Here is an 18,433-nt window from a genome sequence, read left to right as displayed (position 1 = left end):
CTGACCACACCACTGCTGCCCGTGTACCCCTGGAACCAATTTAAAATTGCCTACAGCCATGTGTTATTATTTTAGGCCTTCGATGCCTGTCTGCGGTCACTCCTTCCACTAGGCCTCCACTGACCACACCACTGCTGCCCGTGTACACCTGGAACCAACATCAGAAAATATAAAAATAAGTATTTTGCTTATAAAAAAGAAAATACTGGAGAGATATCAAATGCAGACATTTTAACATTAAAAACAAACACATACAACAAAAATCTGGTACAGTACTAAAAATGGCCACCAGCTACAATAACTTTCTCCTGCAAGTAGTTAACTGAAAGGTTTTTTTGAATTTTAAACACAGATATGGCATCCACCGAGTGTTGTCCTGTCGCGTCTTCTTTATATTATTGCCAAGAAGATGCAAAACAATGAAAATAATAAAATCATTATTTACCAAAAAAATAGAGTAAGTCAAAACCACATTGCAAATAAACATTCATTACAAATAAAGAAGCAGGGCGCGTCCGAGGGTGAGTATATACCTAATAAGAATATAATCACCCTCGGACGCGCCCTGCTTCTTTCCGACAGCCTTCCTTCCTAAGAATCAGCCCTTCCGTGGTGTAGAGAGAGGGTTTGTTACACTCCAAGGTGTTCCCCAGGTTGCCTTTCCTGAGCTTCGATCTTCCGGCTCTCGTTTAGTAGTTGTTGGAAACTACGCTGCATTGGGCCTACAAATTGGGTATGGGGTGTAGAGAGATGGTGTGTTCCACTCCAAGGTGTTCTCCAGGTTGCCTTTCCTGAGCTTTGAACTTCCGGCTCTCGTTTAGTAGTTGTTGGAAACTATGCTGCATTAGGCCTACAAATTGGGTATGGGGTGTAGAGAGATGGTGTGTTCCACTGTAGAGAGATGGTGTGTTCCCCAGGTTTCCTCGCCAATGCTTCGATCATCATGCTCTCGTTTAGTAGTTGTTGGAAACTACGCTGCATTAGGCCTACAAATTGGGTATGGGGTGTAGAGAGATGGTGTGTTCCACTCCAAGGTGTTCCCCAGGTTTCCTCGCCAATGCTTCGATCATCATGCTCTCGTTTAGTAGTTGTTGGAAACTACGCTGCATTAGGCCTACAAATTGGGTATGGGGTGTAGAGAGATGGTGTGTTCCACTCCAAGGTGTTCCCCAGGTTTCCTCGCCAATGCTTCGATCATCATGCTCTCGTTTAGTAGTTGTTGGAAACTACGCTGCATTAGACCTACAAATTGGGTATGGGGTGTAGAGAGATGGTGTGTTCCAATCCAAGGTGTTCTGCAGGTTGCCTTTCCTGAACTTCTATCTTCAGGCTCTCATTAAATTGTGGTTAAACGGAACAACTGCATTTGGCGTACTAGTTGGTTTGGGGCCTACTATCGGTGTCTGCCACTCCTTGCTGTTCTGCTGGTTTCCTGTCCTGAAATTCCGTTTTCAGGCGCTCGTTAAGTAGTTGTTAATGTTAGACTGCATTTGGCCTACTAGTTGGGTTGGGGCCTACTATCTGTGTCTGCCACTCCTTGCTGTTCTCCTCCACTGAACAAAGCTGTGCCGCCTGTTTACTACTGTTGCCAATTTTGAACTGCATTTCGACTACTTACTGATTTGGGCCTACTCTCTGTGTCAGCCTCTCATTCCAGTTGTCCTCCACTGCAATGCCCCCTGATTAGTCCTGTGTTACCAATTTTGAACTGCATTTAGCCCACTTTATTCTTTGGGCCTATATCTGTGTTTCCTCCTCATCCTGCCCATTGCCCAGCCAGTGATAGATGAGTCTGCTGGTACATTGACCCATAACGCAACATTTCCCTTGCACGCTACACTGCAAGATTGTGACCCTGCTGAAAGTCAGCTCCCCCTTCCCGCATACCATACCACCTTACACGGGGACAAACAGGAAGGTGCAGATGAAAGTGCAGGTTCCTTCATCAGGTGGGGGGAGGAATACTAGTTGGCGACGTCACTGGCACAGGGCCTCTCATAGTACGCAAAAGTGTTTCTGCCGGTGGGAGGCGCCCCCGCCGTGCAAACACACCGCTGTACTTTGAGGGGCCCTGTGCCAGTGCCAATGCCAACGAGTGGGCCCCCCCGCTTGCTCAGGTTCACAGCACTTGCAAAGTTGAAATACTTACCTCTCCCTGCTCCACTGCCGTGACGTGGTCCAGATTTCCTGGGCCCACTAATTACTTGAACCAGCCCTACCCACCACAACTTTAGCCAAATGAACCCCAATTTCAAATGCCTTCCAATTATTATAAGGTAAATTACGCTTGACAAGCTTCATTAAGAAGAATGGATGGTTTTGACATTAAAATGGGCACTCTAGGTGTTTTCCTGGCCCCCACTCACTGCCGACTATGCTGCCCCATTGACTTGCATTGGGTTTCGTGTTTCGGTCGATCCCGACTTTACGTCATAATCGGCCGATTTCACTCGACCCGACTTTTGAGATAGTCGGGTTTCGCGAAACCCGGCTCGACTCTAAAAAGGTCAAGGTCGCTCAACTCTAGTGAGGAGACATGATATAATAACATTTGATCCTGGGGGGTTCCTTGTCCCATAATACTACAGTGGCACTGAGCACCTTATTACGTATATAGTAGGTCACACAGGTCTGGTACCGTTTTGCTTTCCCTTGCTGAGCATGTTATGTCAATTATATGGTATTTTATGAGACATGTGACTATTGTTATAAATAAAATTGGTATTTTTATATTATCTTGGACTTAAACTCCTTTTTTCTATGGATTCAATGCTTTGGGTATGGAGTGTCCTACATTGATATTGTGGCTCCTTGTTCATGGTTCATCTATGGAGAGATGAACTGACATAAGAGTGGGACTGTGTCCATTATGGGATTAAATTATACACAGCTCTCATGTCTATTTAGCGTGAGATGGTTGAAAGATGATGTATCCTGCTTTGTCCATGTCCACTTTTTGAAAGCGAGCATAAAAGAAAGATGAAATAGCAGCAAGACATGTGATGTTGGGCAGTAAGGAGGTGATGTCAGGTATAGATAGGTAGATCTGCGTGTCATTGGTGTACTGATGATATTGCAAACCGTGCCATTACATTAGCTGTCCCAGGCCGAAGGTGTAGATGGAGAAGTAGTGGTCCTAGACTAAGCCTTGGGAAACACCGAAAGACAGGGGTCGAGGTGAGGAGGTGGTGTGGGAGAGGGAGACACTGAATGTCCCCGTAACAGCCTGGTTGTTTTTTAAAGACTCTGCCGATAACCCCAAAAAGGCCATTTGCACTACCAGCCAGGCCCACATCAGCAGGGGTAGCAAAACTTCCATCCTAGCCACCACTAGCATGATCAGGCACATGGCAGCAAAGCACCCATTTTTGTTAGTTGAAACAAGGCTCCAAGAACAGTGTCTGCGGGTGATACCACTCCTCCTTCCGATGTTGTGCGTGCAAGCCAATCCTCTGTCCATGGTGCATGCAAAGATGCCACATGCCCTTCATCTGCAGTTGCACACAAACTCAACTAGCACCATCAACAAGCACGTCCATGTCCTTGTCCCAGTGCAACATCCATTTGTCCAAACCCCAGTACTAAATTCACACCTTTCTCGTCTGCTTGCGCTCGAAATGATGCAGTTTAGGCCCGTGGGAGACGTAAGCTTTTTGCAACCTGATGGCAGTGATTATCACAAGGTACTCGTTACTCAGCCGCCACAATTTTTCCCTATCTGCCGTCACGACATTACACAAGCAAGCACATGCCCCACAACATTTCCCACGCCCTCCACAATGCTGTTATTGGGAAAGTACACCTAGTCAAAGACACGTGGACAAGTGCTTGTGGTCAGGGATGGTACAACTCACTAAAGGCACACTGGGTTAACATAGTGGAAGCCGGGACTCAGTCCGACCTTAGGATGGTGCATGTCCTCCCAACCCCAAGTATTGCAGGCGCTATATGAATCTGAGTTGCCAGCACAGTCAGCAGCTCCTGCACCTTCTCCTCCTTCGCTTCCTCTTCAGCCTCCATCTCTGAAAGTAACATATCAGTCACTAGCTGGAAGCACTGCAGCACTGCCTCAGCCAAGCGGCAACAGACTATGCTGAAGCTAATATGCTTTAGTGACAAACCGCACAATGATGAAGAGTTGTGGACAGCTCTGAAAGAGTGCGCAGATCTGTGGCTGACACCACTGAACCTGCAGCCAGGCATGGTCATGTGTGACAATGGCTGGAATGTGGTGGCTGCTCTGTGTTGAGGCGGGCTCAGACACGTGCCATGCCTGGCCCATGAGCTGAACCTCATTGTTCAACTTTTTCATTGTTCAACACGGATGTATCGACTGTTAGCACTCTTGCACACATGGCTGAGTTTAGGTTACTCTGCCTTTCCCATCACCCTCGCATTCTCAAAATTTTAGGTGACAAGGAATACTGATTGGTGACACTTATAGACCCACGCTACAAGGAGAACTTTATATCTCTTATTCCTGAGGCAGACAGGTGTACTAAAATGTTGGAGGACTATAGGGCCCTTCTTGCTGAATTATTAAAAAAATTCCCATCTGAAGACGTTGGCAGAAGAGGTCACAGTTTGTTGGCCAAGCAAGGAGTACAGGTGAGAGAGACACAACTCCAAGCCAACAGAGGCAGTAGAACACTGGCAAAGTTTAGGGAGAGTTTTCTCAGACCCTCCCATCACCCTGGCCCTGAGGCGTGGGGGACTCTCACAAGGAGTGCAAAGTTTTGGAAAATGCTGATTGAGTACCTTGCTGACCGAACCAACATCCTCTGTCATTCCTCTGTGCCCTGTAATTGTTGTTTAGCAAAGCTGAACACGCAGCATGAACTGGCTCTCTCTACTGGGCATGTGCGCTGTACTCACGGTCATGGAGCACATGGTGCCTCGCTCTCTGGCAGTTACTGGGCACATGGCTCCTCGTTTTTATGTGCAGGAGCAAACGAGAACAGTCCTTTGCAGCCCCAGTGCTCTAAGGATGGAGCACACTGCTCAACCTCCTATGCGCCGCTTGTCCACGCCAAAAATCTCTGCTGTTGTGTCTGCTTTCTCTTAAGATGGCCCCCCTATCTCAAGTTCACCAGGTCTGTCTGTTGCAGGTCATCGCAGCGCCGGCGCTTCAGGTGCGTAGTGCACTGCCCCCCTTGCTGCTCACATGCTGATAGCTGGGGACTCATGCCTGTTTGTATTTTTTTTTCCTCAGCTTATGGCCAGGTGCCCTGTCTAAATTTTCCCCTCTTCCTGGGTAATGGGGCCTATCCTTTCCCCTATTCCTTCCCCCAGGAAACAGGGGACACTGCATTGACAGTTCCGGACATGGCACAGCACAGGTGCCCGCAATCGGGCCATCCTGAGTCTGTATGTAAGGAGGTTGCTTTCCCTGCTCCTTGCCTGGAACCACTTAGTCAGACAGCTGGGTTGTTGGGGGGAAGACTTTCTGCCCTGTGTTATGGCTGGCAATCAGGCAACACAGCGTGCAGTAATCAGCGCACATACAGAGATCTGGCAATAACCAAAAACAATAGGACGAGCTCTGAGACGTGGAATCTCTGTAGACTGCAGTACCTGATCTATCCTCACACAACTATAAGCAGCAGTGGATTGCGCCTATCAACTACCTATGCAACTCGGCACTGCCTGAGGAGCTGACTAGCCTGAAGATAGAAATACAAGCCTGACTTACCTCAGAGAAATACCCCAAAGGAATAGGCAGCCCCCCACATATAATGACTGTTAGCAAGATGAAAAGACAAACGTAGGAATGAAATAGATTCAGCAAAGTGAGGCCCGATATTCTAGACAGAGCGAGGATAGCAAAGAGAACTATGCAGTCTACAAAAAACCCTAAAACGAAAACCACGCAAAGGGGCAAAAAGACCCACCGTGCCGAACTAACAGCACGGCGGTGCACCCCTTTGCTTCTCAGAGCTTCCAGCAAAAGTTAATAGCAAGCTGGACAGAAAAAACAGAAAACAAACTAGAAGCACTTATCTAGCAGAGCAGCAGGCCCAAGGAAAGATGCAGTAGCTCAGATCCAACACTGGAACATTGACAAGGAGCAAGGAAGACAGACTCAGGTGGAGCTAAATAGCAAGGCAGCCAACGAGCTCACCAAAACACCTGAGGGAGGAAGCCCAGAGACTGCAATACCACTTGTGACCACAGAAGTGAACTCGGCCACAGAATTCACAACAGTACCCCCCCCTTGAGGAGGGGTCACCGAACCCTCACCAGAACCCCCAGGCCGACCAGGATGAGCCACATGAAAGGCACGAACAAGATCTGGGGCATGGACATCAGAGGCAAAAACCCAGGAATTATCTTCCTGAGCATAACCCTTCCATTTGACCAAATACTGGAGTTTCCGTCTAGAGACACGAGAATCCAAAATCTTCTCCACAATATACTCCAATTCCCCCTCCACCAAAACAGGGGCAGGAGGCTCCACAGATGGAACCATAGGTGCCACGTATCTCCTCAACAACGACCTATGGAATACATTATGTATGGAAAAGGAGTCTGGGAGGGTCAGACGAAAAGACACCGGATTGAGAATCTCAGAAATCCTATACGGACCAATAAAACGAGGTTTAAATTTAGGAGAGGAAACCTTCATAGGAATATGACGAGAAGATAACCAAACCAGATCCCCAACACGAAGTCCGGGTCCCACACGGCGTCTGCGATTGGCGAAAAGCTGAGCCTTCTCCTGGGACAAGGTCAAATTGTCCACTACCTGAGTCCAGATCTGCTGCAACCTGTCCACCACATAATCCACACCAGGACAGTCCGAAGACTCAACCTGTCCTGAAGAGAAACGAGGATGGAACCCAGAATTGCAGAAAAATGGAGAGACCAAGGTAGCCGAGCTGGCCCGATTATTAAGGGCGAACTCAGCCAACGGCAAAAATGACACCCAATCATCCTGGTCAGCGGAAACAAAACATCTCAGATATGTTTCCAAGGTCTGATTGGTTCGTTCGGTCTGGCCATTAGTCTGAGGATGGAAGGCCGAGGAAAAAGATAGGTCAATGCCCATCCTACCACAAAAGGCTCCCCAGAACCTCGAGACAAACTGGGAACCTCTGTCAGAAACAATATTCTCAGGAATGCCATGTAAACGAACCACATGCTGGAAGAACAAAGGCACCAAATCAGAGGAGGAAGGCAATTTAACCAAGGGCACCAGATGGACCATTTTAGAAAAGCGATCACAGACCACCCAAATGACCGACATTTTTTGAGAAACGGGAAGGTCAGAAATGAAATCCATCGAAATATGTGTCCAAGGCCTCTTCGGGACCGGCAAGGGCAAAAGCAACCCACTGGCACGTGAACAGCAGGGCTTAGCCCTAGCACAAATTCCACAGGACTGCACAAAAGCACGCACATCCCGTGACAGAGATGGCCACCAGAAGGATCTAGCAACCAACTCCCTGGTACCAAAGATTCCTGGATGACCGGCCAGCACCGAACAATGAAGTTCAGAGATAACTTTACTAGTCCACCTATCAGGGACGAACAGTTTCTCGGCCGGACAACGATCAGGTTTATTAGCCTGAAATTTCTGCAACACTCTCCGCAAATCAGGGGAGATGGCAGACACAATGACTCCTTCCTTGAGGATACTCGCCGGCTCAGATAACCCCGGAGAGTCGGGCACAAAACTCCTAGACAGAGCATCCGCCTTCACATTTTTAGAGCCCGGAAGGTATGAAATCACAAAATCAAAACGAGCAAAAAATAACGACCAACGGGCCTGTCTAGGATTCAAGCGCTTGGCAGACTCAAGATAAGTAAGGTTCTTATGATCAGTCAAAACCACCACGCGATGCTTAGCACCCTCAAGCCAATGACGCCACTCCTCGAATGCCCACTTCATGGCCAGCAACTCTCGGTTGCCCACATCATAATTACGCTCAGCAGCAGAAAATTTCCTGGAAAAGAAAGCACATGGTTTGAACACTGAGCAACCAGAACCTCTCTGTGACAAAACCGCCCCTGCACCAATCTCAGAAGCATCAACCTCGACCTGGAACGGAAGAGAAACATCAGGTTGACACAACACAGGGGCACAGCAAAAACGACGCTTCAACTCCTGAAAAGCTTCCACGGCAGCAGAAGACCAATTAACCAAATCAGCACCCTTCTTCGTCAAATCGGTCAATGGTCTGGCAATGCTAGAAAAATTACAGATGAAGCGACGATAAAAATTAGCAAAGCCCAGGAATTTCTGCAGACTTTTTAGAGATGTCGGCTGAGTCCAATCCTGGATGGCCTGAACCTTAACCGGATCCATCTCGATAGTAGAAGGGGAAAAGATGAACCCCAAAAATGAAACTTTCTGCACACCGAAGAGACACTTTGATCCCTTCACGAACAAGGAATTAGCACGCAGTACCTGGAAAACCATTCTGACTTGCTTCACATGAGACTCCCAATCATCTGAGAAGATCAAAATGTCATCCAAGTAAACAATCAAGAATTTATCCAGATACTCACGGAAAATGTCATGCATAAAAGACTGAAAAACAGATGGAGCATTGGCAAGTCCGAACGGCATCACCAGATACTCAAAATGACCCTCGGGCGTATTAAATGCCGTTTTCCATTCATCTCCCTGCCTGATTCTCACCAGATTATACGCACCACGAAGATCAATCTTAGTAAACCAACTAGCCCCCTTAATCTGAGCAAACAAGTCAGAAATCAATGGCAAGGGACTCCTTCACATAACTGCGCATAGCGGTGTGTTCAGGTACGGACAAATTAAATAAACGACCCTTAGGGAATTTACTACCAGGAATCAAATCGATAGCACAATCACAATTCCTATGCGGAGGTAGGGCATCAGACTTGGACTCTTCAAATACATCCTGAAAGTCCGACAAGAACTCTGGGATGTCAGAAGGAATGGATGACGAAATAGACAAAAATGGAACATCACCATGTACTCCCTGACAACCCCAGCTGGTTACCGACATAGAGTTCCAATCCAATACTGGATTATGGGTTTGTAGCCATGGCAACCCCAACACGACCACATCATGCAAATTATGCAGTACCAAAAAGCGAATAACTTCCTGATGTGCAGGAGCCATGCACATGGTCAGCTGGGCCCAGTACTGAGGCTTATTCTTGGCCAAAGGTGTAGCATCAATTCCTCTCAACGGAATAGGACACCGCAAAGGCTCCAAGAAAAATCCACAACGTTTAGCATAATCCAAATCCATCAGATTCAGGGCAGCGCCTGAATCCACAAACGCCATGACAGAATATGATGACAAAGAGCACATTAAGGTAATGGACAAAAGGAATTTGGACTGTACAGTACCAATAACGGCAGAGCTATCGAACCGCCTAGTGCGTTTAGGACAATTAGAAATAGCATGAGTAGAATCACCACAATAAAAACACAGTCTGTTCAGACGTCTGTGTTCGTGCCGGTCTACTTTAGTCATAGTCCTGTCGCACTGCATAGGCTCAGGCTTACTCTCAGACAATACCGCCAGATGGTGCACAGATTTACGCTCGCGCAAGCGACGACCGATCTGAATGGCCAAGGACATAGACTCATTCAAACCAGCAGGCATAGGAAATCCCACCATTACATCCTTAAGAGCTTCAGAGAGACCCTTTCTGAACAAAGCCGCTAGTGCAGATTCATTCCACAGAGTGAGTACTGACCATTTCCTAAATTTCTGACAATATACTTCTACATCATCCTGACCCTGGCATAAAGCCAGCAGATTTTTCTCAGCTTGATCCACTGAATTAGGCTCATCGTAAAGCAATCCCAGCGCCTGGAAAAATGCATCAACATTACTCAATGCAGAATCTCCTGGTGCAAGAGAAAACGCCCAGTCCTGTGGGTCGCCGCGCAAAAAAGAAATAATAATCAAAACCTGTTGAATAGGATTACCAGAAGAATGAGGTTTCAAGGCCAAAAATAGCTTACAATTATTTCTGAAGCTCAAGAACTTAGTTCTGTCACCAAAAAACAAATCAGGAATCGGAATTCTTGGTTCTAGCATCGATTTCTGATCAATAGTATCTTGAATCTTTTGTACATTTACAACGAGATTATCAATTGAGGAGCACAGAGCCTGAATATCCATGTCCACAGCTGTGTCCTGAAGCACTCTAATGTCTAGGGGAAAAAAAAGACTGAAGACAGAGCTAAGGAAAAAAAATGATGTCAGGATTTCTTTTTTCCCTCTATTGGAAATCATTGGATGGCTCCTTGTACTGTTATGGCTGGCAATCAGGCAACACAGCGTGCAGTAATCAGCGCACATACAGAGATCTGGCAATAACCAAAAACAATAGGACGAGCTCTGAGACGTGGAATCTCTGTAGACTGCAGTACCTGATCTATCCTCACACAACTATAAGCAGCAGTGGATTGCGCCTATCAACTACCTATGCAACTCGGCACTGCCTGAGGAGCTGACTAGCCTGAAGATAGAAATACAAGCCTGACTTACCTCAGAGAAATACCCCAAAGGAATAGGCAGCCCCCCACATATAATGACTGTTAGCAAGATGAAAAGACAAACGTAGGAATGAAATAGATTCAGCAAAGTGAGGCCCGATATTCTAGACAGAGCGAGGATAGCAAAGAGAACTATGCAGTCTACAAAAAACCCTAAAACGAAAACCACGCAAAGGGGCAAAAAGACCCACCGTGCCGAACTAACAGCACGGCGGTGCACCCCTTTGCTTCTCAGAGCTTCCAGCAAAAGTTAATAGCAAGCTGGACAGAAAAAACAGAAAACAAACTAGAAGCACTTATCTAGCAGAGCAGCAGGCCCAAGGAAAGATGCAGTAGCTCAGATCCAACACTGGAACATTGACAAGGAGCAAGGAAGACAGACTCAGGTGGAGCTAAATAGCAAGGCAGCCAACGAGCTCACCAAAACACCTGAGGGAGGAAGCCCAGAGACTGCAATACCACTTGTGACCACAGAAGTGAACTCGGCCACAGAATTCACAACAGCCCTGTACAGAGGGGACCAGGTGACTGCTGGGAAGAGAGAGGGGTGTGGTCAGAAAAAGTGCGGGAGAGCAGGGGCAGGGCAGCGCGCCAAAGAGAGGGCAGGCTGCAGCGCCGTGCTCCCCTAAAAGTAGTGCTCCCCATGAGGGCACTGAGGCTGAGATACCCACCAGAGTGAAGGCTGGATGTGAGGGTGTAGACTCGGAAGCCTCCTGAATCAGAGAAGACTCTTCCCCTGACAGCGCAGAGACAGTGACTTGTGTGCAGCCCTGGTGATCGCAGTGACAAGCAAAGATCCCTGAGTGTGATAAGTAACTGCCCAGTGTGTGTGACTTCATTACTACAGAGAAACTGCCAGACTTCTGCAGCAATGAGGAGAGTGTGCTACTTCCTGACTTCAGTTTCACTTTGAAGAGAAAAGACTGCACAGGTTTAACCCCAGAGCTTCCAGTTCTCAGAAGACAGGAAAGACTTCAGAATCTTCAAGTTCTGCTGTTGACTGTACCCACATTGGAATAAGGACCCTCCAGTCAGTTTAACTTTGAAGGACTTTGTGGCTCATATCAATCCACAAGAAGACACTAGTCTCGTACTTCAAAATTTTGGTGGTAAATCATTTCACCACAGATAGGTTGTGTATGTTCTGACTTATGTTAAACCTGAAAACCCACCTCTTCAAATAAGCTTACAACCTGTAATGACCACACGGCCACCTCAACACCATCAGAGCTACTGCGACCCTTGACCTACTGTCTCCTTCCCCATAATCCTGTAGAATGTTAGCCTTCAGAATATAATGTTGTAAAAGTGCAAACAAGTTCGTGAAGTGTGTGTTAACTCAAATGTGGAAGTAATTGTCATCTTTCCTATTTCTCCATTCCGTGTGCGGCTAACCACCTCATTGATCTTATTGAGTTTCTTTGGCAAGAAAACAACAGCTTCATCAATATCACATGCTTTTACTATTAATTCATCATGCTGGTAAAGTAGAGGTGAGATTAGGAATCTAGATAACATCTGTGGACTGTAGTCAACATGACACTGTGACAAGACCCACTGGAGTCCAGCTACCAATTTGACATAGTTTGTTCACAGCTGAGCAGAGTTGTTGCACTTACATTCTATGGGATAATGGGGAAGAGACAGAAGGTCGGGGGTGCGGCAACTCCGGAGGTGGTGAGGCGGCAGCTCCGGTGATGGTGTAGAAGTCACATGGATGACCACCAATTGACAGCTCTTGAAATACAGCCGAAATGTCAAAATATCTAGCTTCTGTTATAGAAAATGCAGGGGCTCCTTTCTAACCTCCTCATCCAACCAGTTCAGTAATAGTAGGTGATGGATTGTCAGAATATGGACCAGGAACAGCAGACTTCAGTAGTTGTGTCCTGGCCACATGCTGTTCCACGTGCTCTTGATCTGGCTCTTCCAGTCATGATTTAATCTAGATGATTTTGCCTTTGTAATCCAGAGACAGAGTACAACACTACTCAAGCATTCACACTCTGCTTCTCAGACTTTCTATGTACGCAGTGACTGCCTCTAGGCAGGCAGAAGATGATGATGGTGGTAGTGGTAGCTGGAGCATTTAAGACAGTCATCAAACAGTCATAACAACTTGAAACAGAAGTATTTTTACCGAGATACCACACTGTTTGACCACAATGTGGTCTGTATTTTTCAATTTTGTAAATTAAAATTTTGTACGAACTAGGGTAACACAGCAAATATAGCAGAATGTAGGCCTGAATTTCCAATTACATGAGACATCTAACAGCGATACCACATTGCCAAATACGTGGCCTGTATTTTTTGGCGGGTCTGCAAAATAGTGCTGCATATAACTAGAGTAAGAGTCGGCAATAACAGTGGAAAACCGACCTAAAATGCCCAAACTTGGAGCACGCAGATATGAGGCCTGTCATGGAAATACCACACTGCCAAATATGTGGCTTGTATTTTTTGGGGGGTCTGCAAAACAGTGCTGTACATAACTAGAGTAACAGACAGCAAAAACAGTGGAAAACCGGCCTAAATGACCAAACTTGGAGCCCGCAGATATATAAGGCCTGTCAAGTTAAAACCACACTGCCAAATATGTGGCCTGCATTTTTGAGGGGTCTGCAAAATAGTGCTGTATATTTTTACAATAACCACACTGCTTATTCCTGCCTATTGGGGTGATATGCCTCTTTCCCTATGTGTGCTGCTGTCCTCGCTCTGCATGTCCTCCTGCCAGGTTGGGTCAGTCACTATGTCATCCACCACCTCATCATCCACATCCTCACCCTGCTCCTCCTCCTGACTTTCTGGCAATTGTGTCTCATCATCGTCCACCTCATGTGACACTTTCCCATCACCGCCTTCATGTGATCGTGGCTGTTCAAAGCTTTGGACATCGCTACATGCGATCTCATCTGGCGCCAATTCAAGTTGACCAGCCGAGAGTTCAGAATCTTGAAAGGGAAAACTGAACAGCTCTTCAGAGTGTCCAAGTGCGGGATCAGTTGTCTCAGGGCACTCGATATGGTGGGAGGAAGAAGATCAGGGTAAGGAGTATCCGGACCATAATCACGGCTACTCAGACTTGACCGTGTAGAAGACATGGTGGTGGAGGCTAAGTGACTGGAAGCATTATCCGTTATCCAACCAACAACCGTTTCACTCTGCTCAGGCTTCAATAGTGGTGTGCAGTGGTCCCCTAGAAACTGGGACAGGAAGGTTGAGCGCGAAGATGTGGGCCTTTGTTGTGGCCCACTTTAAGCTTGGCCACATCCTCGTCCGCTGCATGCACCATCAGCATCACGTCCGCTTCCCCATCCCTTGCCCTTTGCCTTGCCAATTTTAAATGGACTTCTGCAGTATTTCAGTAATCCATTTCTGATCAGAAGACCTGCAAAGCTACTATTTTTCAAACACAGAAACACCAGGCCTCAGACTGACATAGCAGATTGTATTAAATATGTTTTTTGTTTTTAATGAATTTAAAAAATAAAAAAAAAGAGTAGAACAAGGCCAGCACACGGAACTATGTCAATTATGCCTGGAAATCTACTATTTTTCCACCACAGATACACCAGACCTCAGCCTGACTTAACATAATAATTTTTTTTTTCCTTTTTGGTGAATTTAAAATAAATAAAAAAAAAATAGTAGACCAAGGCTAGCACACAGAATTATGCTACGTATGCCAGCAAAAATAGATACACCAGGACGACTGAGCCTGAAAAAATTATTTTTACTTTTTGGTGAATTTAACAAAAAAAATTGAACAAGGCTAGCACACAGAACTATGTTACGTATTACTGCGGAAATACAATTTTTCAAACAAAGAAACACCAGGACTCAGCCTGACATATACAGAATAATTTTTTTTTTTGGCTTTTAGTGATTTTTTGAAAAAAAAAATGAACAAGGCTAGCACACAGAACTATGCTACGTTTGCCTGCAAAAATATGATTTTTCAAACAGAGATACCCCAGGACTCAGCCTGACAGACTGTATAAATTATTTTTTGCTTTTTGGTGAATTTTAGAAAATAAATTGAACAAGGATAGCACACAGAATTATGCTATGTATTCCTGCGAAAATTCGATTTTTCAAACACAGAAAAAACAGTCCTCAGCCTGACATAACAGACTGTATTAATTTTTCTTTTGCTTTTTGGTGAACTTTAAAAAAAAAAAAAAAAGAGCAAGGCTAGCAAACAGAACTATGCTACGTATGCCTGTGAAACTAGGATTTTTAAAACACAGATACACCAGGCCTCAGTCTGACATAACAGACTGTATACATTTTATTTTGTTTTTTGATGAATTTTGAAAAAAAAAAAGAAAACTGCAGCTAGGAATATAGTAAATAAGCAGCAGACTTTTATGGAGCTTTTGGTGGTATGCAGTGAGAGCTATGTACTCACATACAGTGCCTGTAGGCCTTGCACTGATATGGATATGTGCACATACAGTACAGACCAAAAGTTTGGACACACCTTCTCATTTAAAGATTTTTCTGCATTTTCATGACTATGAAAATTGTAAATTCACACTGAAGGCATCAAAACTATGAATTAACACATGTGGAATTATATACTTAACAAAAAAGTGTGAAACAACTGAAAATATGTCTTATATTCTAGGTTCTTCAAAGTAGCCACCTTTTGCTTTGATGACTGCTTTGCACACCCTTGGCATTCTCTTGATGAGCTTCAAGAGGTAGTCACCGGAAATGGTCTTCCAACAATTTCCCAGAGATGCTTAGCACTTGTTGGCTCATTTGCCTTCACTCTGCGGTCCAGCTCACCCCAAACCATCTCGATTGGGTTCAGGTCTGGTGTAGCACCCCATCACTCTCCTTCTTGGTCAAATAACCCTTACACAGCCTGGAGGTGTGTTTGGGGTCAATGTCCTGTTGAAAAATAAATGATGGTCCAACTAAACGCAAACTGGATGGAATAGCATGCCGCTGCAAGATATTGTGGTAGCCATGCTGGTTCAGTATGCCTTCAATTTTGAATAAATCCCCAACAGTGTCACCAGAAAAGCACCCCCACACTATCACACCTCCTCCTCCATGCTTCACGGTGGGAACCAGGCATGTAGAGTCCATCCGTTCACCTTTTCTGCGTCACACAAAGACTCGGTGGTTGGAACCAAAGATCTCAAATTTGGACTCATCAGACTAAAGCACAGATTTTCACTGGTCTATTGTCCATTCCTTATGTTCTTTAGCCCAATCAAGTCTCTTCTGCTTGTTGCCTGTCCTTAGCAGTGGTTTCCTAGCAGCTATTTTACCATGAAGGCCTGCTGCACAAAGTCTCCTCTTAACAGTTGTTGTAGAGATGTGTCTGCTGCTAGAACTCTGTGTGGCATTGACCTGGTCTCTAATCTGAGCTACTGTTAACCTGCGATTTCTGAGGCTGGTGACTTGGATAAACTTATCCTCAGAAGCAGAGGTGACTCTTGGTCTTCCTTTTCTAGGGAGGTCCTCATGTGAGCCAGTTTCTTTGTAGCGCTTGATGGTTTTTGCAACTACACTTGTGGACACTTTCAAAGTTTTCCCAGTTTTTCAGACTGACTGACCTTCATTTCTTAAAGTAATGATGGCCACTCGTTTTTCTTTACTTAGCTGCTTTTTTCTTGCCATAAAACAAATTCTAACAGTCTATTCAGTAGGACAATCAGCTGTGTATCCAAAAGACTTCTGCTCAACACAACTGATGGTCCCAACACAATTTATAAGGCAAGAAATCCCACTTATTAGACCTCACAGGGCACACCTGTGAAGTGAAAACCATTCCCGGTGACTACCTCTTGAAGCTCATCAAGAGAATGCCAAGAGTGTGCAAAGCAGTCATCAAAGCAAAAGGTGGCTACTGTGAAGAACCTAGAATATAAGACATAATTTCAGTTGTTTCACACTTTTTTGTTAAGTATATAATTCTACATGTGTTAATTCATAGTTTTGATGCCTTCAGTGTGAATTTACAATTTTCACAGTCATGAAAATACAGAAAAATCTTTAAATGAGAAGGTGTGTCCAAACTTTTGGTCTGTACTGTAGACTCCCCTGCCTACCTAGCTCTGCAATCTCAGGACCCACAAATTAGCCCTAAAAAGGACTGTTGGTTTCTCAGGAGTTGTGGACTGAACAGTTGTAGACCTACTCTAACAATTAAAAGGACGTTTCTGACCCTATCTCGGCAGCAGCTCTCCCTACTCTCGCTAAGTCCAGATCAGAATGCAGCGAGCAGGGCGGTGCCAGTTTTCTTATAGATCTGATGATGTTGTGTGGCCAGCCAATCACTGTAATACCACAACAAAGATGGCTGCGGCATTACAGTGCATGGCTGACAATCACTGCACTGTAATTTGCACTCTAAAGAGCGCCAGAATTGCAGGGCGGAGACCCGAGCTCCCATTGAATAATCCTAGAAATACTCAGTGCTCGCCGAGCACACCGAGCATAGCAATACTCGGGCGATTAACGAATAGTGGTGAGCACATTCGCTCATCACTATTACTTACCCTTCACTGTTCCTATTCCAGCTCTTCAACGATGTCATAGGTGCTTATTTACAGACTGGAGTGATGACGTAATACAACTTCAATACTCATCATCAATGCAATCAATCATTGAGTTCAACACCTTTTCCAAATTAGATGCCACAAAGCTCAGTGACTGGCTACATCAGTGAGGTACATTGTAAGTATTTGTTTTTATTTTGGCTTTCTTTTCAACACCAACTATGATTACTTTCTTGGTTTATTTGCAGGAGAACAAGACGATGGTAACAGAGTTCCATCTCTTAGGATTTCAAGTCCGTCAAAGTTTAAGAATTTTAATTTTTTCCTTGTTTTTTCTGGTTTATTGTCTGACAATATGTGGAAATCTCCTGATCATCGCCCTGGTGTCCACCAGCAAGAACCTCCGCACTCCAATGTACTTCTTCATCTCACAACTCTCCGTCAGTGACATCTTGTTGCCTACAGATATTGTCCCTAAGATGCTCCATATTCTAGTAAATAGCTGGGGGAATATTACTTATATTGGCTGTATGATTCAGTTATATATCTTCTGCTCTTCAGTAGTATTTGAATGTCTTCTCCTCGCAGTGATGTCTTACGACAGATATGTGGCTATCTGTAATCCTCTCCATTACACCACCATTATGACAAGTGACCACTGTGTGATATTGTCTACTATCTGTTGGTTATCTGGATTTTCTATTAATTTGATTTATACCCTAACAACTGCAATGCTCAATTTTTGTGGCTCAAACATCATTGACCATTTTTTCTGTGACCTTGTTCCCCTACTAAAACTAGCCTGTTCTGATACCTTCATTGTCAATTTAGAGATTTATTTACTAAGTATTCTTATTATTATAATTCCAACCACAATTATTATAGTGTCCTATAAGGAAATAATTGTAGCAATCATAAGAATCCCATCCAGTATCGGAAGACAGAAAGCCTTCTCCACCTGTAGCTCCCACCTCACTGTGGTCTCCATATTCTACTGGACCATGTTCAGTGTTTATGTGGTTCCAAACAAAGGGCGAACGCTCAACACAAGTAAGATCCTCTCACTGCTGTATACTGTGTTTACTCCTCTGATCAACCCCATTATATACAGTCTGAAAAATGAAGACATTAAAAAGGCCATACAAAGAAAAATTCTTTAGTGTGTCATCTAGGAAAATCATTCATATTATTCTATGTTGAAAAAAAATAACATCTAATGCTCATTGAAAGTTATCAATCCATATAGTTCTAATAAAAAGATCCTACTTTATTTATTGTGGTACTTTTTGTGACGTAGGAACAAACCCTTCATCAGACATTCAATGTAGCAGGCCTTAATGAGATGTGATCACGAACCAGGCTTACAATGCAGATTCGGTACGATGGTCGCAAATTTTTTTCGTAT

The 18,433-nt window shown here is 44.9% G+C and overlaps 1 protein-coding gene across 1 annotated transcript; it reads left to right on the top strand.

The window, feature by feature from the left end:
- Positions 1–17,249: 17,249 nt before the first annotated feature.
- On the top strand, positions 17,250–18,188 carry LOC138674825 (olfactory receptor 10A7-like). The gene has a single exon (XM_069762641.1). It carries the CDS (start codon positions 17,250–17,252, stop codon positions 18,186–18,188), a length of 939 nt encoding a protein of 312 aa, XP_069618742.1.
- The last annotated feature ends 245 nt before the right edge of the window (positions 18,189–18,433 follow it).

Source organism: Ranitomeya imitator, chromosome 4 (genome assembly GCF_032444005.1).
Source record: "Ranitomeya imitator isolate aRanImi1 chromosome 4, aRanImi1.pri, whole genome shotgun sequence".
NCBI lineage: Eukaryota > Metazoa > Chordata > Amphibia > Anura > Dendrobatidae > Ranitomeya > Ranitomeya imitator.
Note: the sequence above shows the minus strand (reverse complement) of the source record. Positions and strands in the feature narration are given on the sequence as shown.

Coding starts and splice junctions, on each gene's coding strand:
- LOC138674825 (XM_069762641.1), top strand. CDS start 17,250: ATGATTACTTTCTTGGTTTATTTGCAGGAGAACAAGACGATGGTAACA.